Source organism: Rhipicephalus microplus, chromosome 4 (genome assembly GCF_043290135.1).
Source record: "Rhipicephalus microplus isolate Deutch F79 chromosome 4, USDA_Rmic, whole genome shotgun sequence".
NCBI classification, from domain to species: Eukaryota; Metazoa; Arthropoda; class Arachnida; order Ixodida; family Ixodidae; genus Rhipicephalus; species Rhipicephalus microplus.
In genome coordinates, this window is record NC_134703.1 from 157939108 (window position 1) to 157962682 (window position 23575).

Sequence of the window (23575 nt, forward strand, 5' to 3'; positions counted from 1 at the left end):
TTCTGATAAGCTATACGCTTAGCACTCACACAATGCACATGTGCTTTGTGAAGACATGAATGTCGATAAGATGCAGCCTGTAAGAATTGTAGTGATAAAAGTATAGTAAACTATAATGAAAACTAAATCAAAGGAAGAGGCTCCGAAATATTTCATTCTCCAAACAGACAAGTTTTTTACTGCGAAGACGACGCATAACAAAGGCATGCCCATGCCGACGGTTGTTGTATATTTTTTTATTGCGAGAAAAGATTTATAGACAGTGTCTACAGGCTTTTATCGTCGCTGTCAAGTTCCGTATAAAGTCCAAATAATAATTTTCGTATGCACACTGTATGCTCTTGCGGAAGACGTAGCGAGAAACACTGCATGCGATGTACAGCGTATCTACTGAGACGTATAACGTAGCGAAGAACACTGCTAGCGCATAGTTGAAAGAAGCTGCCCATCTTCATCGCACGCAATACGACAGTGATAACATCACTCCGCGTGCGATGCCTGCTGTACATTGCTTCTCAAGCAAAAAGGACTGTCATTCTTTCGCTGGACGAAAGAGTATGAAGAGATACTCAGGTAGGAGGCTGCGTGGCTCGATCTGCTACTGCGAGCAATGATTATGAAGGGCGTGGTCGCAAGCGCTAGCACGCGCTATTTCAGCTGGCATCAGCCAACGGCTCGTGTACTCTTCTTCGCCCTATGATATCACTGCGCAAACACTGTTCTATTCTCGGGATAGACCGTATTCCTATACAGAAGCGTTTTGAAGTTTCGCGAACTCAGGTGAAAAAGACTTATCTGCCGCCTACGTTCGTTATGAGGCTGCGTGCTCCTATCGCATGGTTTAAAATGTGACGTCGTCGAATAGTTTCTCACCATAAAACTATTGAAATGCCTTTAATAATTTTTTGACATCTGCTTTTGACATCGATAACGGCGTCACTCCTTCAGCTTCCGCGTCCAGCTAAGTACGTGCTCTTTCTAACGTGAAATTAAGTTCCTAAAATTAGGTACCTAAAATTTGAGTGCATAGATCTTTGAAGGCGACGTTGCTTGAGTGTACGCTTGAAGACACGTCTCGGTAAAATTTATAAGTGAATGCCGCTTTTCCCCTCGATTATGCATGCTCGGAAAAAGTTCGGATTGGTCACCAAACTGGATGGTTCATACGAATTGACGACTAAATTGAATCCTAAGGCTATCTGCCATGAAATCAAAATTTTTTTGATAGATCGGGAACCTTGCGAAATTAGGTTATTAGATCGAGTTTTTACTGTAAATGATATACAAAACCACAAGATCAAGTCAAATGAGCACAGGTGAAACGTTTTATATGCGTGATGAAGTTCTTCTGGTAGCAACAAGAAAAAGTGTGCAGGGGTGAAGTGCGAACTGTTCCGGTGGGCTCAGGTTTTCCGGCCATTCTCACACGCTAAACCGTGAAGACGCATAATGTTGCACATTGACATTTACGTTGGCACTGAGTCGTCCATATTCACTGTGGCCGAGGAAAACGGGTTGATGCAAGACGACGGTGAAAGTAAATAAATCAGTTTTGAGGAATTCACTCAAAACATAGTGTTTCCTGCTATACACTAGAGAGAACTCTGGCACTAGTGTCTGTGGGAGCTGCAACGCACAGTGCTTCAGCGACCATAGGAATGATGGATAGTATACACATTTGTCTATTCTTCGTACTTCTGGCCTGCTTTTGGCTCCGTGTGTGTTCGTGTGGCTTGGAGTTGTTTTCTCACGAAACAAAAAGCAGCAAATGTTCAGAGGTTGCGCTTCACCACCTTATTCTTATAGACTTACTTTCCCAAATCGGGTCACGAAGTTCAAAAGGTTTGAATGTTTCTTTCAAAACAAAATCGAAATACAGCGATAAACGAAGCCAAAGGTATGATACGCTGCCCGCAAGTACGAAGACTAGGCAAATGTGTGTACTACCCATCATTCCCGTGGTCGCTGAACGATCGAAGCGACAGAGTCTCCTCTTGTTAATTTTAGGAAACTCTATGACCCCAAAGTCACAATTCATCCGACCAGACGGGTAAGCATGTTTAGCGTCCTACCATGTATTTTCCACCAGAAGCCGTAAGAAGTGAAAGACCCACCTGGAAAGTGCGTTTACGTCATACGCACTTAAACAGGTGTGTTTATTATTATTGTTATTCTTGATGATTTTTTGACGTGGCCCTAAAGACTCTCGGTAGCGTCGTCCAATCGGGGCGACCGAGACAGCGCGCACCAAGTTCGTGTTGGGGAAATCGCAAGGTGCTTATGTGCATTCAGGGACTTTCAGTGCCCGATACTATTTTAACGCGAATGCGTTAAACAGCTTGTTTTGCAGAAATTCCGACGACTGTTTCATCGTCGGCATCATTGGGCTTAAGCCAAAAAACTTGTTCTATGCATGATTCCAAAATCAAGAACGATGCAAACAAAATAAAATGATAAGAAAACCTTAGGTCAGAGTGGGGACCAAACCAGAGCCCTTCGCGTGCAAGTGAAGATTGAACCCGGGTCGTTGGCGTGCCAAGTGGATGTTCTATCACACGGCCACGTCTCTGCTTTTGAATACACTGAAAAGAACTTCCTCTGCTTGAAAATGCAGTGCAAGTACCTTTCGTGCTTTACACACACACGTCTCCTGTATACATGCTTAACAATGCAAAGTGAAATATTGCAGTGTAGTGCCATCATCATCAACATCAATTTTTCTGACCACCCTGCTAAATATTGCAGTGTAGTGCCATCATCATCAACATCAATTTTTCTGACCACCCTGCTACGGGTCTCGCGCAGCTGAGGCTAGTTCGAGCTGCGCGAGAAGCGAACGAGCTCACACGCCTGGCGTGGTGGACGCTGGCAGCCGACGTGGCTCCGCTTCAGGCCTGGAATAAAGTGGTGAGATCGGCACGGCCCCATCGGCCGCCTTCGACGTAATCTCACGTCTCTTCTTTTCTCGTCGCTACAGTGGTGACCCAGACAACGCGTCCTTCGAGGAGCCATCAGTTTCCATGTTCCCGCGACTCTACCCACCAGTGCCACCATTCCAAGTGACCTAACCCAAAGTATGGTTCATGTAGCTCGACACCATTTTTGTGGTGAATGGCGTCACGGAGCAGCCGCTGATGCACGCAATTCTTCTCGACGTCTTTCCGGTAGAGCAACGTCATCTCGCTGCCACATCAAGCTGCAGCCCGCAGCCATACGATGATCCCTGCTCTGTGGTGCTGGCCTTTTACGGCCTCATCTACCACCAGATTCTATGAACCCGAGACTACCCAGTTTCGCGCGAGTCATAGCAAGTGGTATGAACCGGTCATGATCCCTGCCTTCACTGCGACGTATCTACTCCTGGTACGACTCCTTCTACTTCAGATCAGGCCACAGGAACATTCAATCCTGCACCTGACCACGACGACGAGGTAGAAGGTGCTCCCACTTCAACTGACCTCACCATCGAAAGGTGCGTCTCTTTGGAGTCCGCTTTCGCAGGTCCGTTGCACGTGACTGTCACCTGCACGCCTTCTGCGATATCGACGGCACGTGACACCACAGCCACACCAGACTACACGACGGCTACCTTGCCAGACGCCTCCAAGTCTAGAACAGATATACTCTTCGGCGCCCTCCAACGATTCCACCTATGCGTACCTTTGTCAGCCGCGTCCGATTGAACCACTGGGTGCGCTTTCGAATTATCCCGCCAGGTTATCGTGGGACGCACGTGTTAATGACCACATCGACCCGCTACTTTCATCCTCACCGCTTTCATCTTTCTAACGCTTCAATTTTTACTACCGTTTGGAAAGAAATGTAGACAGTTGATATATGCAAACAAATGAATTTTTTGCCACCGTCTTATAAGCACGACGCCGCCAGACACTCACCTGAGACCCATCGACTTTCAGGAGCCCGCACAGCAGCGCCGTCCAGAGAAGAGCCATGTTGCAACTGCCGTCCAGCCCGCGGCAAAGATGATGCTCCTGTTGTCCGTACACTGTTTCATTACCGACACGCAAGAGAGACTAGCGGCGGCATGCTGCCGGCGTGCCCTGAATAACCGATCCTTGATTATCGATATGACTGCGCGTGCGCCGAGCTTGTGGGATATGGGCTCCCATACACGTGCTTCTCTCTCGCCGCAGAGGTAAATGCGTCCACCTTAAGTGAATTAGCCTAGACTCACTGCCGCTACCGTAGTCTGTTGTCGGTTTTGATTAATGTCTCGCCATGCAGTTCACTCAGCTGGTGCCCCTACTGCGACCTTGGCCGGGTTTGTCCTATTCAAGGACGGCGTTGCGGGAGCAGTAAATACTCAGTAAGCATTGTTTGGAAAGGACCCTTTGTGACGCGGGTGAGACCTCTGGCTATCCGAATGGCAGTTCGCAATAAAAAGAACGAATAGGAGCGATAGCAGATCTTATCTGTTATGGACAACGCTTCCGGTTAGGTTGTAGGTCAGGGCTTAATATCTTCTTAGCGTAACGCGGCTAAAAGGTATTCACTAGTTCTCGTGACCCTAAATGAAAAAAAAGAACAATCTTATGTATTACGAAAACGTAATAGATGCCATTATTTTCTGCTACTGTTACTAGTGAGCATTCCGCTGGCAAGTTTTTGTGCTCTGTGGCGTATTCTACGAACATCCACATCGTCCGAGGACTAATTGTTGCACCCTTGCCCAAAGAAAATTGAATTTGGCGCATCACAACATACTCGTGTAGCAATTTTGGTGTCACAAGTACTGAACTGGTAGTCCACGTGAACGGTTTCATAAACCCGATGATTTCGTACAACATGATAACTTGCGTCTCATTCTCTTTTTATTCACAATATTTACATCTATGTATATGTCACTCACTTTTTCTCGTGATAGAAGCATGATAACTAATAAAAACTACGTCATCGGAGGACCGAAGCTCTGTTTATGTCATACACTGAAAGTGCCAGTCCCGACAAGATTCTTTGTGACCGCTCTACCTTGAATGAAAAATACTCCATAGACAGGCCGTTATAATTATTTCCCTACACACCACTCCACGTTGCATGAATGCTACAGCCGCTTAGTCGCTCTCTTATTCCCCTCATTTTTCCCAAGCCGATGTTCCACTCACTCAGTAAACAGCCAAACAACCTCTGCGAGCATAACGAACTAACCTTCATAAAATGAATGTAGCTCTAATATTTACAAAACACTGCTTAGATGCTTTATGCTATCTCCAACATGTAGCCTACACCATGGATGGCTTCTTTTCAACAAGCCTAATGGTTTACTGAGACGAACATTTCCTCACAGAACTAAAAAAATTAACAATTAAGAAAGCACCATTTAGAGCACTTGCAGTGCTAGACCATAGACAAAGGACCTCGAGAAGGACAAAGTTCGTAGAAACGCGGGCCACTTCACACAAAAAACGCCAAAACATTTTTGTTCTAAATGTCTCTCCGAAAAGCGTCCAAACCACAAAGTAACTTAGCTGGCTATGACTACGAGATTTGTGATAAAATATTTCGCAAAATTTCTATTTCATAAACCTCGTTATGAAAGCGCAAATTTCACGGTATTTTTCTAATTAAAAAGAGATGGCTCACTTTGATTGACAATAATCGGACGCCTGAAAAAGTTTCAGCGTATTCGAACGGTTAGTTTTGCAAATCTAAGTGGTTAGAATGCTCACGCACATTTTATATAGGTGTCACAATTTTTCATATTGAATTCAACTTATTGCACTCACGCACATATACCTTTTTGGTCACTAAAGAATTATTTCTTACTTAGTTCAATTATGTAAACTACTTAATAAATGTGAACAATGACATAGTTAAATTTTGTCTCCAGAAGCGCTTTTTAGTCGAGCGCCTCAAACCAATGGCATTCAACAAACGCTTATGACCATATTTCACACAAAACTAGGTGTGTCTTCATTATCTCGAATCATTTTTAGGTATTTATGGAACCCGCTGCAATAGAACCCGCCACACGTCTCTCATACGTCCCATTTCTCGATGTATTCAATGGGCGAATTTCACAGTTCAGCAGATGCATGAAGCGTACTTTTCACCACATTAGTTTCATGCAGCTAGCACTTAACTAAGCAGCTGGCTGCCCCCAAGGTGGCGATTTATGGCGATTTGCGCGACACACGCACTTTGTCAGAAGAATTACGACGTACCTTCGTGGGCACGCCTCATCTAAACCAATTATGCTTGAAGCAATTCGTCCCGGCGATCACTACACAACAGAAACAATCCAAAGTACGGCAAGCAGACTTTCGAGACAGTCCACGGAGCCGAGCTTCGCGTCGGTTCCACACGAAACTTGCTACAAGATGAGCGTTTGCAGATCTGCGAGTAACCTGCGAGGGGGCGCGCGTGCGTTCTTCTTAATGTCAACACACACGCACATACGCACTGCACACGTTGAGTCCACGACGACATCGTAGAGGCACCGTTTTGTACCTCTCGTGTATCTTGCGAACGTTCTCGTGCGCAGTCACACGCCGCCTCGTATACTAAAAACAGCACCACAATTGTTGAAACATTCCCGCGACGAAACGAGGCTGCAAGCAAAGCAAGAAAAGTTGTTGAACTTTCCGGGTGACAGTAGTGCCGTGACGGATACTTAAGGAACACAAACTGTAGAGAAATAACATTCGCAATGATGCCACACTGTCTACCCATCTACAGTAAAACCAGTTCCAGTACAGCGAAATTATCGGCTATAGCTTCAACCAATAGATGACCTGGAGAGCGGAGTTAATACACCTGGATGAAAATAAGAGAAGTGCAAAGTTGAAATAAATTTCAAAAATGTAGCCCGAAAATATCAGCGCACACAGGAGTTTCCTTTTATTTTACAACTGGTTTAAAAGGTGCAAACCGATGTGGATTTGACTAATAGCACTCTAAGGAGATAATATTTGCAAACAAGATTTTAGTTCGGGCCCTTACGGTCCGACTTTACAAGGCTGCCTAATGAAAAAAAATCAGCGCCATCAAATACTGGTATAAGCTATTGCATTCGCTTAAACCGGTTTCTTGTAGCTACACAAGGTGAAATCCTAAAGAACTTAGTTGTGATTTTTACTTCGTAGACGACTCTGATTTGTTACTAGTGCATTCAATTTTTTTCTAACCCATCTTTCTGAAGCTTTAGTGGGCTCAACCAGATATTGTTTTCGGGGACGGGGAGGGGATTTCACCACACTTTGCGTATGTTAGTACGTGTGTTTGTGTATATGCGCGTATATTAATCAAGCAAACTTAAAAAGTTTCAGCCCCCCCCCCCCCTTCTCTTGGCTACACTCCTCGGTTCAACAATCTGACTCATGTGGTGCGCACACGTGTGGACCAATCAGCGTGCCAATAAACCAGGTTGTACATGGCAGCTTTGGTATTGCGTGAGCGCCCTTTGCGGACCAGTATGGGCACGGTCGTAGTGGATCGAACGCGGATTTAACGGGTTTTTCCGTTGCCACGTTCGTTCTGCTCTGTGGCAACCGACGCCATAGGCTACTCAATCGCGGCGGCAGACATCTGTTTATCAAAGCGATATACTTAAATGTCTCGTGCTCATGTCCGTCCGTCTGTCCGTCCGTCAGTCCCCAGCACGGAGCCAGCTGTGGCCCCTGTATCGTTGCAGTGCTGGAGTTAGTCAGATGGCTCTCACGATCAGTCAGGCGAGTCACGGCATCATCGCTGTCTATGTTGTTAGTCGGCGTTTCTGTGATTTATTCGACCTCAGGTGTTATCAACGTGTCCTGAATGATGTTAGCGGTCCGTTTACTGTTAGTACTGAATACTGAGAATTGCGCTAAAGCAATACTGACTGTACGAATAACAGCAGAATGTCACATTTGAGCTGAAGTAGAACGTATGTTTTAGGGGGGGGGGCGGCTATTTCACCGCGCAATCTACTATTTTATTGATCATCGAGTGACATCTGCCCTGTCAACTGAAGCACTTATTAGCGCTACGCAGCCAGACCATGCTTATTTTTTCGGTTACTTCAAAATGAATCGCACAACTGACTTAAAAGTGAAGTCCTGACTTTCTAACTTTGGAACAAGTAACAAAAGGTGTCGTGAAAATACCGAAGGATGATGCGCTATATGCATGGTCACCAAAATGAAATTAATATCTGTCATAAGCTGTGATGAATCTTGATAAAAGCTGCGATGACACACTTATTATCACTGTTCCAAGTGTTTGTGTTCGTCCGCGAAATGAACGTGAACTGCGTTCATTTTGTTCAAGTAAATTACTAGGGCTGAGCGTCTAGTACAGCGTAAACCAGTTTGCTTGATTATTTTAGGTTGTTCAATTGTTCCATTGTTGAACCGCAAGTGAAAGGAAAACAGCGGTAGTAAACGCATATGCCTGCATAGTAGAACGACTTGCTAGTCACGAAGTAAGCGGGAATAATGTTGGGCAACAAAAAAAAAATTACATTCAAGGTTTATTACCAAGACCGATAAGAGGTGGTGCCGCCATTCTCCCACGGTTTTAAGTGCATCGCAGGCACCAGACGGCTAGGAGTCGACTCGAGTGCCACTTGCGCCAATCTGAAGAACTCACGTGAGGAATTCGGGAAGCTCCGGGAGAAGGCATCAATTGAAGAGGCCCTGACAGAAGTATTCTATCGAACAGGGTCGGTATGGGCCACGACTTGCTCATTAGGAATAGTGAATGTACCGCACCAAAATAAGGTACATGGACACTTGAATGTACTTCAGATAACCTACCAACCACTAATTAGGGTCAACAGAATTTTTTTCTAAAACCTCATGGAAGCATTTCGTAAGCATGTACACGAATATTGGTATGTGAAATCAATTTATTTCCTAACACCCTATAAACCTTTAGTTTCTCATATGTAATGAAATCAAATGAGTTTTGGTTATGAGTGCCTTGGCATCCTATTTTTGGCATTCTATTCAAGAGTGGAATCTTGAAAAAGAAAAATATTCTCCCAATAAAACTATGCACCTCTATTCTAAAGGTCTGGGCACGCTTTGTGTTACTGTATTTCCGAAAGAACAGAATAATAAGTGTGAGCCTATTCTAGGTGAAAGTGCAAAGGAGTGACACGGGAAAGGCGCTTCTTTTACCGGGAGTGAGTGTCGCGGCTATCTTGCATCCTCTCGCATTCAGACCGTCATTTCCATCGCACCCGACTTCGTCGATAACGTTGTTTTACTAAAGTTTAACAGCGCAGACTACAGTCTGCGCTGTTATGCTCTTGACTTGACTAAGCAATATGCTTAGTCAAGTCATGCTTGACTAAGCTATGCCCTTGACTAAGCAATAATAAACGACAAAATGGCTATGTGGAATTCTTATATTGTACATAAGCGGAAACATTAGCAACAGATAAGAAGAACACTACTTTCTGGGGGCTTAAACCTATGTATGGAACTTTTAAATGTTTGCAAACAAAGAGTGGTAGGCACCGTTGACACACTGTGGCACGTGAGCTCCGCCCCACCCAAAGCTCGTCACAGCCGGCTGGGCGGAGCCTATACGCGCCGCGACATCACTTCGGCGCCTACCACTGTTTGCGAACATAGAAGAGGTCAATATGCACAACCTGCAACAATATCTCACCATGTATGAACCCTGCCCGGCGACGGAGGCGCTCCCTGTGACAATGAACTCAGCCGGTCGCGAGCGCCTCTTCTGTACAAGGGAGAGGGTGAGGCGCTCGCGGCGCGGCCTGGTCGTAGATCACCGCTGCATGAAGGTGTTGATGACGCTCTGGTCCTGGTCTAGGGTCGCCATGCACAGCCCCTTGGCCGACACGAATGCTGCACGTAGAGTGGCAAAGAGAGAGAGAACCGGGTGCATGGCGGTCATGTGGTACCTGTAGGGGGCATCTTCGTTTATGAAGTCCTTAGATGTTACCCAGAGCGCCAGAATTCATTATCAGCATCTCGGGAAAACGGGAGTGATGCAAGAAACCTTCATCACGTGATGACATCACTATAAAATGGCATTATGGTGTCATGAACTGCCTCACTTTGTAACCTCATAATGACGTTAAATGATGACTTTATCACACGACATCGCTTGGTCAAAGTTTGGCCACTCACGGAGGCACTGAAAAAAGTGTGGATAGTCTCTGATCCTGGGGTCAATGGAAAATCATACTACGCTCTAAAAAAATATCGAGTAAAAAGGGAATCTTTTTGTCCCATAACAATAATCGTCATCAGGCTTGCGTGCGCTTTCTTTCTTGAAAACTCGGCGCTGGCCAGTTTCCTATCGAGAATGCAATGTAACCCTGATAATGGGCATGTCGATCGTGACGGGATCGCACCGGGCGCGGGGTGATAGCGCAAGGATGGAAGGAAATATAGATGACGATTATTGTTGTGGGACAAAAAGACACCCTTTTTATTCGCTCTTTTTTTAAAGTGTAGGTGCAGTAAGCTTTCACAAAGTACAGGGGAGCAGCAATACGTCGACTAATATGAAGAATAACGTGATAGCTTTTGCCTTCATGTCATCTTGGGCTATTTCTGTCGTGCCATTCCGTCACTCTGCTTCTCCACCAGCCTGCTGGGAACCTACACTTGTGCCCTACTCAACACATAGCCACTTTTTGTTTTTTGGTGGAATGAATTTTCTCGCCTGTATCCTTTCGGACTGAATTTTTCGTGTCTCTACATCAGGCCCCTATTATGACACCCATAGGAATGCAATTTCTCCTAGTGGCCGACGGTGTTGTGTCGTGTGACTTTTAGCATCATGCAAGAGCGCCAGAGCGGGAAAACTTCCTGTACACGTAGGGTTTACCCGGCGTGGCCACGTAGATCAAGTGAACCGTGCACGGTGCTCAATCAACCTTTTTCCCCTTCCATAGAACCAGCTGCAATAAACGCGGGAAAGCAGTCTCCTGGAAGTGTCCCCGAAGATGCGTCTACGTATCGTCACTCTATGCGCTACCCCATCGCTCGGCTTCTCGGCCGACCTGTCCCGGGCTTACTCCACGATCCTGCCCTATACAACAATGAGAGACCCTGTGAGCTTTTGAACCGTAGTTCGCATCAGTAGACTTATGTTAGAAAAAGTTACCGATATGTTTAAATGACTTAGCATTCTGCCGTCACAGGAAAACAGTAAGCTTCTTTGAATTACCAAGTGCTGGACCAGTCGCCTTTGGCCCACAACCGCTTCGGCTAAAATGTAACAACGTCAAATGCCGCCATTATCACGCCATCCGAGAGGCCCGAGCGGCCCCAGACCATCTGCGCGCTCAATGCTGGCTGCGTTCGCTATGGTCTCTGCTCCGTTCATAGCTGCGACGCCGGCCACAACGCCGACCCTATTTGACCTAAACAGCAGTTTAATTGTGAATTACACCTATTTCATTAACGAAAGAAGGGTAAAATCAAGGGCTCGTATAATATTGAAAACTTATTTTCATTGTGACGCAACCTACTGTAAGTGAACAACTAAATTTATTTATTTACACATACTGCAGCGATGAGTGCACTATGGCAGAAGTTGGTATACAAAATACGCAGAAGTATAGGTAAAAACAATGAAAAAATGGAAACAGGTAATGTCGTGAGGTCATACAAAGCTTAAGTAAGGCAAAATAACGGGGACATGAAAAATGAAAATAAAACAACCAAGTACCATTTTCTAATGGATCAGCGTGTTTAGCACAAATTCGTGGTAGATTTCGGCTACAAAACTTTGCGATGGGCATGAACGAACAGAACCCGGTAAGGAATTCCAGCCTTCGATGGAACGGGGGAAAACACTGAACTGGAACATATCAGTTCGAGCGTTGTAAGGGCTCAAATTTCGGCTGTGAAAGCTTCTACCGGCTCCCGCGCAACGGGTTGGGAGACCTCCAGGCAGAGTAAGCTTCACTACTCGGGCGCGTCAATGCCCCTCGAAGCCCGCTTGTCCCCCGTTTAGAAACCGGTGGGTGGCTGGCCGGTATTGGGTATCGAACACCACACCTCCCGTAGCTGAAGCGGACGCGTACGCGCAATGCCTCAGCTACGGTTCTGAAAGCTTCTCGTCATTGACTTCAGGGCCAAGTTTGTGTATTCTTTGTTATCTGGCAGTGTAACTGTGAAAACAATATGATGCTTTGCAAGCCTTTTAATGAATCTATTCGGTGGCGCGAATAGGGTGGAGTTAATTGCAATGAATAGAGAGTAGAAGAGGGTGAGAAACCACGGCCGTAGCGATGACATATGAATATTACCAAGTATTATCAGTGTGATAGATTTATGAAAAGGCACACAGTAGACATTAACATGAGTCTATATCTATGTAGTTTGAGCACCGTTCAATGCCACTAAGGCACCAAAAGAAGAATCGAAGCACCCATAGGCGCACAAGGGACCAGTAATTGAGCACATGTGAGGCAAGCAGCCCCCTAAGGCTACAAAATGTTCCCTGACCAACCATATTCACAAGATCTCACTATATCCTCTCATGAAGAGTGAATAGAGCTCGGGAAACGTTTTCCGGACGACGCAGAAGCGAACGCTGAACCCGAGTTCTTTTTTATTTCTCAAACTGAAGACTTCTATAACGTAACACAATAAACTTCGGCATGCTCATGCATCGTCAGCAGCAATGCCTGACTTTGGGAGAATATTATGCAGAAAAGAATAAATTTCTGCTCAAATTTCCTTTCTTAGTCTGTCTTTCAGCGTGCCGACCATGTGAACTTCATGAATGCCTTGTATCATCTAATTGCGCAACTTTTCACTTTATTGATGACTCCCCCCCCCCCCTTCCAGGAGCACTCAGAGAATTACCGTCTTTTGAACAGTGATCATGCGCTTTAAACCAAGCTTGACGTTGCAAAGCCACGTCATCAACTATTGATATGGGGAATTTAGTATCCCAAACCACCATATGATTATAAGAAACGCCATAGTGGCGGGCTCCGGAAATTTCAACCACCTAGGGTTTTTAAGGTGCACTTAAATCTGAGCACACGGGCCTACAGCATTTTCGCCTCCATCGAAAATAGAGCCTCCGCAGCTGGGTTTTGATCTCGCGACCTGCGAGTCAGCATCCGAGTTCCTTAGCCACTAGATCACCACGGCGGGTCCACGATATCATTTGACGCACGCCTCCGGAATAAGACTGACCAGCCGAATTTTCATAACTTTCATAACTGCTGATGAATCCGTGAGCATGAGTGTTCTTTTATTTCGCTACCACTGGAATGCAGCTGTAATGAACAGGAATCGAACTTGCGCCCTCGAGCTTACCACACAAAACTTAGAAGCCTCTGTGTTACCAAGGTAAATGTTTGTTCTAGTTCCGGTTTCTCAAAACTCAAATCCACAGTGTTGAGTCGAGCATCGTGTCTTAAGGGCTAACTTTCGTCACTCTAACGGATAAGAAGAACTTCTAAAACACTTATAAAATTGTAGAACGCTTGTTAAAGCTTGTAATATAGTGGTAAGCGATATCATTATTGCGAAGCATTCGGATTTCATTTTTATTCATTGAGGAAGAACAAGAGTCGAGGTACGTCGTGATTATGGTACAGTAGGCAGGTTTTCCTGTTTAAAGAACGCTTTCATAAAGAAGGTATTGGATATTGTATTGGAAGTACATTAAGAAGGCAAGTGCGAATATTAAGTTTGATGGTTAGAGAGGATAATTGCATTTATAAATGAAAAATGAAAGTATAGTAATTGCGATTTGTTTCGTTTGGTGCACACAGAAACAAAATCCTAGATATGTTACCTCTTGTTGTTTTTTCCCATTGTCCTCTTCTTGGCTCTTTCCTTATGCCAATATCTGGTGCCTGTTGTATTATCTTTACAACCAAGTTCTTTCGTATTTTCATAGAAAGTTAGCTGATTTTCATTTTTTTTTTCATATTGCTACGTAATCTATATACAAAAAAATGTTTTGTGGAGCTTGATAAAGAGGTCGCAAGTTGTTTGACCGTATATACGACCAAACAGAAATCAACCTGACGCTCGAAAACTGCTACAAGTGACAACACGCGAATATTTATTATTTGCACAATCTACCACAAAAATCGCATTGCATGTAATTATTTCGAGGTAATAGGCAAAAACGAGCCTTAATGTACACTTACTATCCATTTCCGTGGTTTCGGTTTTAGGTGAAACTTGTATCCTGTCGACAACATCAGGTGCAGGTGGTATCCAGGGCCTAGTTCAGAGAAAATCTTCAGTTCACAAACACATTTCACGGGCGTGCCAGAGAGGACCAGGCATGTAGGATGACTCTTACCTCTCGTCCGGACTGGGCATCTTGCTCCCTGCAAGCCAAACCGCAGCTACATTCAAACCTCCGGGGCGAGGAGCACCTACGTAACAACCGCCACAGCTATGGTCGCGTTCGCGTTATGAAAGTATCACCATGGGATCTAGTTTGTATATTCGAAATCAGTTTTTCTGTAAGGCATTGCATCGTCAACTAGTAGGCTGAAGCCAAGCGTGAAAAGTACATCGCTAATTTTTTTTGTATTTGTGACTTTTTCATCGCCGTTTAGTGCATACCACGTTTCAATTCTGGTACGGAAAGTTTCGGCAATTTCGTTTCCAATGTTCCCAATTGCATCTACAAAAACCAATTATTCCGTGTGCTGCGATTACAGTTGCGGTAATTTTCACATCCCTCCAACTTCCAGGAAATATGTGCGTGGCATGCGAGCGCCAGCTGAGATATTGGTGTACCGATTACACAAATATACAGATGCCCTTTACAGCACATAGCTGCAGAATAAATTCGACGTTAGAATCGTTATAGACCTCATCCGATGACACTGAATTAGTACATGCTGCATTTCTGCGTTCAGGCAATATTTGTTCCAACAAGGTTACCAATTGGAACTTCGATTCGCATCGACAACTTGGGTGCGCTTTGAAGAAGCGGACAGTGATGAGACGGGACGCACACATTTCTGACCACGTCTTTGGAGCCTATATCTACATCGTCGTCATGCAGAACCAACTGTGCTGACAAGCTTCCATTCACACTCACGGCGACATTGATATCGCTCCGTGTTTGAACAGGAACATTTAAACGAAATGTAAATATCACTGAAACAGAGAATCGGCGTTAAAAACTGACGAAATCAACTTCTATTCTGCTGCATCAGAAACAGCAGAAATGCGCGATTACAGTAATGTTTACCTGTCAAAAGTATGAAAGCACATAATTTAGCTCGTGGTTCAGATGAAATAATTTATGAAAACAACATGTTACAGGGGAAGTCATAATCAGTGAAGTTAAGTTTTAAATGCCAATGCATTTCTTAGTCGGGCTATGTCTGGCGTCCGGAGATGTCCGCGAGCTGACAGGTGTTATCTTTGTGCTCTCACTCTATCTCCCATAGCAACAGCTGCGAGTGAGTGCGCTTATCCTCGCCCCTAGCAACCGGACAAGGTGATGCGGGCGGAGTAGCGGAGAGTGAGTGTAGTTGAGGGGCGCTTTTTGGCGTGTGAGAGCACTCGCATCGTGGCAGCTCAGCGGAGTTCCCGCGTGTGTGGAGAAAGTGTAGAAGAGCACAGGCGCAGTGCTTCACCGCTCCTTCTCTCGGCATTTGCTCTCTCTCCACCCTGCGCAACACTGTGCCATCCGGTCGCTCGTACTTATATATAAATGGAGTTAAGTGCACGCCTCACTCTCGAACGTTCGCTGGCTGATGAATATGTAAAGAAATGGCTATACTACAAATCCCCGTCTGGTCAATAATTTACGCCATTCAAATTACTTCGCCGAGTACTCACTGGGTAAGTATTGCCTCCGCATTTCCTCTTAATTCCCTTCGAGGAAGTGAGGGCAATTTTTTTACTAGGCATTAACACTTTCAAGTGCAAGGCTATGGTGAGGATGTACATTTATGATTTTCGTTCGTTAAGTATTCGAAAGAGTGGGCTAGCCAACCGTACAAACGTCCTAATGACACTGTTGCCTTTTCTTCCTCTTATCCTGCTCCGCTTGTGCTCTCTTGTCTTCTAAGAAAGCTACTTGCACTGCAATTCCCGCTTTGGTACAAGGACCCATGGCAAGGGCAATAATTAGCTCAGCATGCATACGCCATTCATGATTATATAACATTGCCCCGCCGCGTTGGTATAGTGACTCAGAGACGCGCACGCTGACCCGCAGGTCACGGGACCGAATCCCAGCTGCGGCGGCTCAATTTTTGATGAAGGCGGAAATGCTGTCGGCCCGTGAGCTCAGATTCGGGTGCAGGCTGAAGAACCCCAGGTGGTCAAAATTTCCGGAGCCTGCCACTACGGCGGCTTTCATATTCATATGGTGGTTTTGGTATGTTAAACCACACGTATCAATCAATGAATGATGTTTATTCAAAGGGGTATACCTGTAACGTCACGCCATCACCTAAACCTTTCCGTACGTCTCTAAACCTACCGTTGCCTCTCACAGAGGAGGCGTTAGTTACACCATATGATTTTCAATACGCTAAAATGCCACAAGACGAGGAGTAGAGGTCATCGTACGTAGAAATGCAGCACTGACTAATTTTTGTAGGTACACATTGCCGTAAAGCCAAAACTGTGGCGTCATGCATTTATACTACAACAGTGAGAGATGAGCAAAGTGAATTGAGCGCGGTATTTCACCGTTAGCGTCTTTGTGGAAGCTGTGCCTGCTCCAGAGACGCACGGCTGCCACCACCACGAAGGCAAGTAGCGCAAAGCCCAGGACCAGCGCCATGAGCACGGCGAGCACGGGGCTGAACTTGATCTGCCACGAAGCATCTGCAGAAACGACAGTGCGTACAATTCCGTGCCTAGTTATTTTTTAGTCATATAGCCATACTAACTAGGCTTCCTTAAGCTATCTTTAGTGATTTGTAGTTATTATTATCCAGACGTATGCGTAATTCATTCACTATGATAGCATGAGCATATTTATGCGAAGTATACCTTGAAATTATACATATTTCGACATTCATTGTTCACTTGTTGTATAATCTCCTAAAAAATGTTATAAAACTAGGCACACAGTAAATATGCTGCCCACAACAAAACAAACCTCAGGCTATTTTTAAAGCATTACAGTAACGATAGTATGCGCCGAAACACACACTATGAAAGAGTGAGTGAGTGTGACCTTTGTTAATGCCCCGAGGAGAAAGCTGTTACATCGTTAACTAAGTTTACAATTTTCACGTTTATTATAAAATTGGACTCGTGTTTGTTACACTCTTGAATCCTTTAGCACCTACTCAGAATTATTGACATGACGTGGCTATGTCCAGCGGTTTCAGTATATATATAGAGAGAGATAAATATAGAGGAAAGGCAGTATAAACTTGTATTTCCGTCATGGATGTGATGTCGTTGTCAAAAAGGCACGTTAATTTTCAGCATCTGTCGATGCAGTGTTTTTCTTCTTCGCATGAGACTTCTGATTGATATTGCAGCATAAAAATTCGGGGAGACATGCGAGGCGCATGAACCCTCCTCCCCGTTCAAACAAACACACACACACAAACACACACACACACACACACACACACACAGACAACGCCCAAGTGCGTCATCTTTTCTAATTTACTAGCAGTTTCGATTGAGTGTTGCGTACATACAATTCTGGTTCCTCCACATTTTGGTGTTGCCTGTGAGACCAGCGAAACCCATAGTTTATTACACAAGGTAGTTGGTAGCTAGGGAAGACCCAAGAGCGCACTTTCTATTGTGGGCAGTAGAGCAGTGAGTTGAAGCAGTCCTGCAAAAGAAAACGCTGCCGATCGGGGTTCCAAGAGCATGTGAGAAAAACGTTATAGCCATGCGGCATGTAAATTACAATACTTACTCAAAGGTAGCTGCAAATCATCGCTTTTGCACTTTAAAATGATGTCATAAAGCAGAGCCTACTGTGATTGGCTGATTTTCGCATAGTGAGTTGCATAGTTCTTGTGGCCGCTGAGGGACGTTTCGCCACATGGTCGAGCATTCGCTCGTGATTTTGTTTAATGTAAGCTGCGCGCTAAAAAAGGTAGGGGGAGGGAAAATGCTGATAGTCACGATGCGCTCGTGCCGCAATTTCTTTTCCCCGCACCATCAGCCCCTAGTTAATGATGAAGCGCGTTCGTCTAGACGAAAGAAGTGAGGAAGCGCTGGCGTGCGTCAAATGTCTGCAACTTCAATCGTGCTTGGCATTGTCTACTTTTTTGTGGCTTAACCGCCACTTTTTTGTGGTGGTTGAGCCATGAGGCTCCAACTACTTTAATTCAATCATTAGAAAGGTACATTAAAAAGTGCTGAATGACCATTTTAAGCACTGAGATAGGAAATAGTTTCAGTGCACATATACTTGAAGAAGCCGTGTGGTATCTTGAGTCATCAATCAGATTTATCATTCTGTAAAACCACGTACTTTTGTTTCTTCAAACTAACACAGCTGAAACTGCTTCTATCTGGGTTCGTATAGGTTTCCTAAGGAAAAATTCAAGAATATTCAAGGACTCTCCCGGACCTGTTGCAAGTACTTCAAGGACTCAAAGTGGCATGCGAAGTTGGAATGCTTTACTGTAAAAATTTCAAAAATGACCAATTTTATTGCACTTACATTGAATATACAAATATTGCAGTTGTAACAAAATAGAATCTAAGCATAATAACTTCTCGCACTTTCTCCCACACTTTTCGACGGGAAAGAGCATGATGCCGTATGAGAAAGTTATGCGCTGACAAGCACGATACATGCACCATTATTTATTTATTCTCGCTATATAGTTTATCGTCCTATTGATATGGACAATTTTCAGTTCCTGTTTGTGGGCATCGCGTTGCGTATGTACGTAGCAGAGTAGCTGACTTAGTCAAAGGATCACAAAGCCTTGCACACGTCTTGCTGCGTATCGTCTGCTCTCGCACAGATTTGCCACATAAGCAGCTGCATAACAAACGCACCGCTAGCTGCAGCAGCCGCGACGCTTTGTCAGTATGTACGTGGCGAAAGTGTGGAGGTCATTCACCTCAGTACAACATTTGTTGCCCTTCCCATAGAGCTACATCAGTGTTCGATGCGCTCGCGATGGGCCTCGATTAGGCGAATGAACATTTAGGTACACTTGGGAAGTAACTTGAAAGATAGTCTAAATGGTTTTTTAGGTCCAACAATTCGTGTTGAGTGTCCTTGCACACAGCGTAACCAACACGACGCTTTTTATAACCTCTAATATGCATGACATGACCCCATTAGGAGCGGTGGCTTCTGCAGTTGACACTTGCAGCACGCTGCTGAAACACTAAAAGTAACAACTGTGGCAGTGGTAAATTTGCACTCAGCCTGTGGATACATGGATGTTCTTTTCGAACATCCTTCTTTGGTGTTTAAGCAGCGCACTTTCAGTGTCGAGCTGCGATAGTTGTTCATCAGCCCTCGTCCTGTGCACTTTCTTTTCGTGCGTCCTTTGTGCTTGCGCAGCGCGTTGCTTGTATGAAGTTTCTTGCCCTTTTTCGCATGACATTCTAGATTCTTGATACCACATTCACTGTTTCGCCCTGGCCACGACACTAACTTCTTTTTTCACGTGCATTTTTTTTTTGTGGAATGGGACCATGTGTGCTCACGCCGCATTACTGCTTTAGAAATGGCCAGTTTGACAGGTTGACACACCGATCTACCTCATTTAGGGGGTCACGATGTCAATATTAAAGTGCCCTAATCACGAAATTCAAACATTTTTAAGGATGGCAGAACATTTATGACTTTCAAAGGCCTTGCAAACGCATTTTAGGGGCAAAGCTCTTGAGGGCGTGGGTCTGTCCATCTCCGTCATTGTCATACGTAGCCACCGGGATGCGAGGTGGAAAATGGTGGTACTTGGAGTGTTCTCTAGATGGACGGACGGACGCACGCATGGACGGACGGACAGAAGGACGGACGCGCGGAGCGGTTATGTGCCACAGGGGATGAGAGATGCGAGATGGCGGTACTTTGAGTGTTCACTAGATGGACGCATGAACGGACGGACAGACAGGCTAGAATATGGACGGACAGATGAGCGGACGCGCGGACGTATGAACGGATGGACGCATGAACAGACGAACGGACGCATGGATGGACGCACGGATGGTCGCAAGGAGGACGGAAGCAAGAACGAACGAACGGATGGACGCAGGATGGGCTGGCGGACGCTGCGCCCCACTCATGATGATTCACTCCGCGGATATGCTGTGATTTTTTTTCAAATTCAAGGTTTTTCAAGAATTTCAAGGACCTCTACGAACCCTGTTCTATAAAATTGCATTTTTATTTCATAGGCCAGTTGCTATTAAAAAGGATCAGCCATTTTGACGCAACTCCTGAATAGATGAAATTTACCAACCAATTGCGTGTTGCAGATTGTGTATTATAATAAGTGATTCTGTTAGCGTTGGGTGTTTGTTGCATTCCTAGGTGCATTACGAAATAGATCTTCCGCCATTATAGAGTGCACTGCACAGAATGACAACAAATAATGGTTGGTTTCTTACTTCATTGACGTATTACCAACCACACCAACACACTTTCTTTCTGAACAGATGGCTTCTGTACTCTTAATAACTTTTCGGAATATGAATACAAAGTTTACTAAATTTTATAGCAATTTGTAAACGCTTGCACGGCCTTTCTATTCTCGCGAAAATGCTCACCTATGAACAATACGCAGAAATGATTTAACAGTGATGTTGAAGTACGTTGCAGTCGTAAGGTTTTTTTTTTTTGTTCTTCCGAAGAATGAAACTCATTGTCATAGCGGCAGCCATGCTGTACCTTGAAATGGCGTTCAATTTCCGGCCAACATTCTCTACAAGACTGCCTATCTATTTGAGAAGCCTCACAGTTACGTGTTAGCAGCAATGTTCAATGCTGCGTATATTGTATCTTTGAGGACATTGCGCGCAAAGCACGGCAGATTTTGCAGAGAACATGTGCACATACCTCGTGTTGGTACAGCGTCCATATATACATACACAACGTCTGCAGTACCACTTACAGAGTGAATTTGAAATCCTGTAAGCATCAAACAGGGAATTTTTGCAGTCTCTTTTCAATGTTAGACACCACCCATTGCATCATAGAGACAATTCGGTTAGGCAAGCACAGCAGACATTACTTGATGTGGTCTAAAAATATGGCCGAGTCCAAAAAAGTTCTAGCAGCCGACGAAAGGTCACCGTTTCCGTTGAATGGATAGAAATTCACAATTTCTAATTACCTGGTTTAAGTTCCCATTGACAGAAAGGCGCATACTTCTGCTACTATAACTAAATTCATACTGCGCCACAGTTAAGATACTACGTTGAAGATGAGGATAATTCCTGTCTCTTGTATTTTCTCTGGCCTAACTGCCTGTTGGGTTTGTTTTGGTTGTGTGTAACGCGTCGCTGTTGATGAAAGACAAACAGCGCTTTCATGATAACGGTCCCAGGGGCAGAAGCCCAAGTCATTGACATAATAATACGCCATGCACTAAGTTAAAGCGTGTGCTCGTCTCCGAAGAAAATCTTTGTGATGCTCTAACTGACATGGACTTTATTAATCGGAACAATTAGCGGACGGTGTATCAGCGCATGCGGCCTTTTTATTTTCTTACGCGATAGGTCCTTAAAGAGATTGTTTCGCAGAATTGCCGGCGTCGTTGTCAGTGCACATGCGGATGGTTTTTAGTGAAAAATCGTCATTGCGTGCGTGATGAAAAAATTTAGAAAGATGCAAGTAAAATAAAAAATAAAAATTTTTCCGCTTGAACCCAGGCTGACGGCGTGGCAAGCAAGTGTTCAAACATTAAGTCATAATGCTATTTTGCTTCTGTCTTAGTATTTATTAACCGTGTGTTAGAATTGACATAAAATGCGACTGATATCATGAAACAGTAGGAAAATCACACAGTGAAACTAATGGGTATAACTACAATTAGAGAACACTCAACGATCAACGAAGTGCATGTTGAAACAGCTTTGAAAGGATGCTCTTTAGCGCATCGCATATTGCGTGGCACAATTGTACAATTTCACCAGGCGTCGAAAGAAGTGAATCGAGCAACGAGTGGGTGTTTCAAAGGCCCACCTATTGCAATGTGCTCAGAATTTTCTATTGATCATCAGCAGCAGAACTATGAACGAGAACTGCTGCGCTGATCAACGTGTTGCTATGGACACGTAGAAACCGTTTGTTGATTCGCAACAGAAATAATTATGGCGCTGTGGGCAATTCACAACTCTTTTTGCAATAAGCATGCAATGATATTTTGAAACACTGAATGTTACGCACACAGACTTTCGTTTCTTTACGGAACTAGAGACATGGACTGAGAGCCGAAGCAAGCTAGCAGTTCAGAAGTCGACGCAGAGAAGGCCAGATTACGTCATCGTGATCTACTTTTGAAGGTTAACTGCAAGCATTGCATTCTCCCATTTTTGTTCCTATCAGGAGACCCCAGAGCACAGTTTTACTCACCATTTCCCAGCCAATATTTTCTCTATGAGTATGGCTTCTTTCATAGCTACAACGCCACAGCGGTGTCCCAAGATGATGCATTTTATTGAAGTGGTGCAAAGCTAGTGGAAACTGTACTCGCGCTGGCTTACCAGGTCCTTGGTGCAGCAGGCTTTCTGCGGCAGCCGGCAACGTGGACGCCGTGAGGAGCACTGGCGGACTGCGGCCCTTGCCGTTGGATGCGTACACCACAAGTACGAATTCGCTTCCCGATGGAAGGTCCGATACCTGCGAAGCCAAATATTCCCCACGTTATTACTCAGATTAGGTCCATCTGCCGCCAGTCGGCTGCGATGGCAAGCATGCTGCACTAAAATCCGCTAACGGCACCTTCTTGCGTGTACAAAGTGGTGAAGCATTCTATCACTATTAGAACTCCCCATATTTCTCCATTACACCTACGTTGTTGTTGCTAACTGCCATCTTCTGCATCCTTGTCTTCTTTCTTGTTGTTCTTCCTTCCGTCTATTCACTGACATCATGAGTGCACATACCAGCCGTTACATATTAACAGCCGTAGTAAGGCATTGTTATGCTATTATTAGAATACTAATGAGAGCCCTGAAGTACGAAGACGAAAGGGGGGACTTGAAATGATGAATCGTCTGGAACAGAACAAAGTAACGCACCCTTTTCTGTGTTTTTTAGGTTTTACAACAGAACTGTTATGCCGTGAGTCAGAGATAAGATTGCCAAGATTGGTCAAGAGAAGCCGATAAAAATTATCATCATCCTGAACCGACACGAGTTCTCTTCACGTGCATCGCTCCCAAAACACGTAGGCCCATTGCATTGGCATGGGAAGCAATAACTCTGATGAGTAAGAGAAGTACAAAGAGGAAGAAAGAAAAAAGGAAATTAAAAAACTGCACGATGAAAAAAAAGAGCGTTTAGACCTGGCGAGATTTGAAACTGCATACCCACTATCCGAAGGCGAGCGTCGAAATCACTCGTCTATCAAGGCTTCTCTCATCGTACCCTCTTATCGAAGCACGTTAGCGAATATAGCACAGGCTTTGGTATTGTAGTATAGCAAGGAGGCGGGAACGAGGAGTGAAGATAAGAAAAGAGGACAGGA

At 44.7% G+C, this 23575-nt stretch overlaps 2 protein-coding genes across 3 annotated transcripts in view; both read right to left on the reverse strand.

The window, feature by feature from the left end:
* The window catches only part of LOC119172928 (uncharacterized), an 83318-nt gene extending 79227 nt beyond the window's left edge, over window positions 1–4091 (reverse strand). The window contains exon 1 of the mRNA XM_037424070.2: window positions 3897–4091. Coding sequence (XP_037279967.2) covers window positions 3897–3953 — 57 coding nt within the window. The 5' untranslated portion in view covers window positions 3954–4091. The remainder of the gene's footprint in view (window positions 1–3896) is intronic.
* Window positions 4092–6230: 2139 nt separating this feature from the next.
* LOC119172929 (nephrin) overlaps window positions 6231–23575 on the reverse strand; it is a 383863-nt gene continuing 366518 nt past the window's right edge. The window contains exons 11-16 of one of the 2 annotated variants that reach the window (XM_075893815.1): window positions 22590–22725; window positions 16626–16763; window positions 14263–14290; window positions 14105–14181; window positions 9616–9815; window positions 6231–6569 (exon numbers count right to left, since the gene is read on the reverse strand). In XM_075893815.1, coding sequence (XP_075749930.1) covers window positions 9736–9815; window positions 14105–14181; window positions 14263–14290; window positions 16626–16763; window positions 22590–22725 — 459 coding nt within the window. In that variant the 3' untranslated portion in view covers window positions 6231–6569; window positions 9616–9735. Of the gene's footprint in view, window positions 6570–9615; window positions 9816–14104; window positions 14182–14262; window positions 14339–16625; window positions 16764–22589; window positions 22726–23575 lie in introns of both variants that reach the window. The other variant, XM_075893814.1, reaches the window with a different exon arrangement.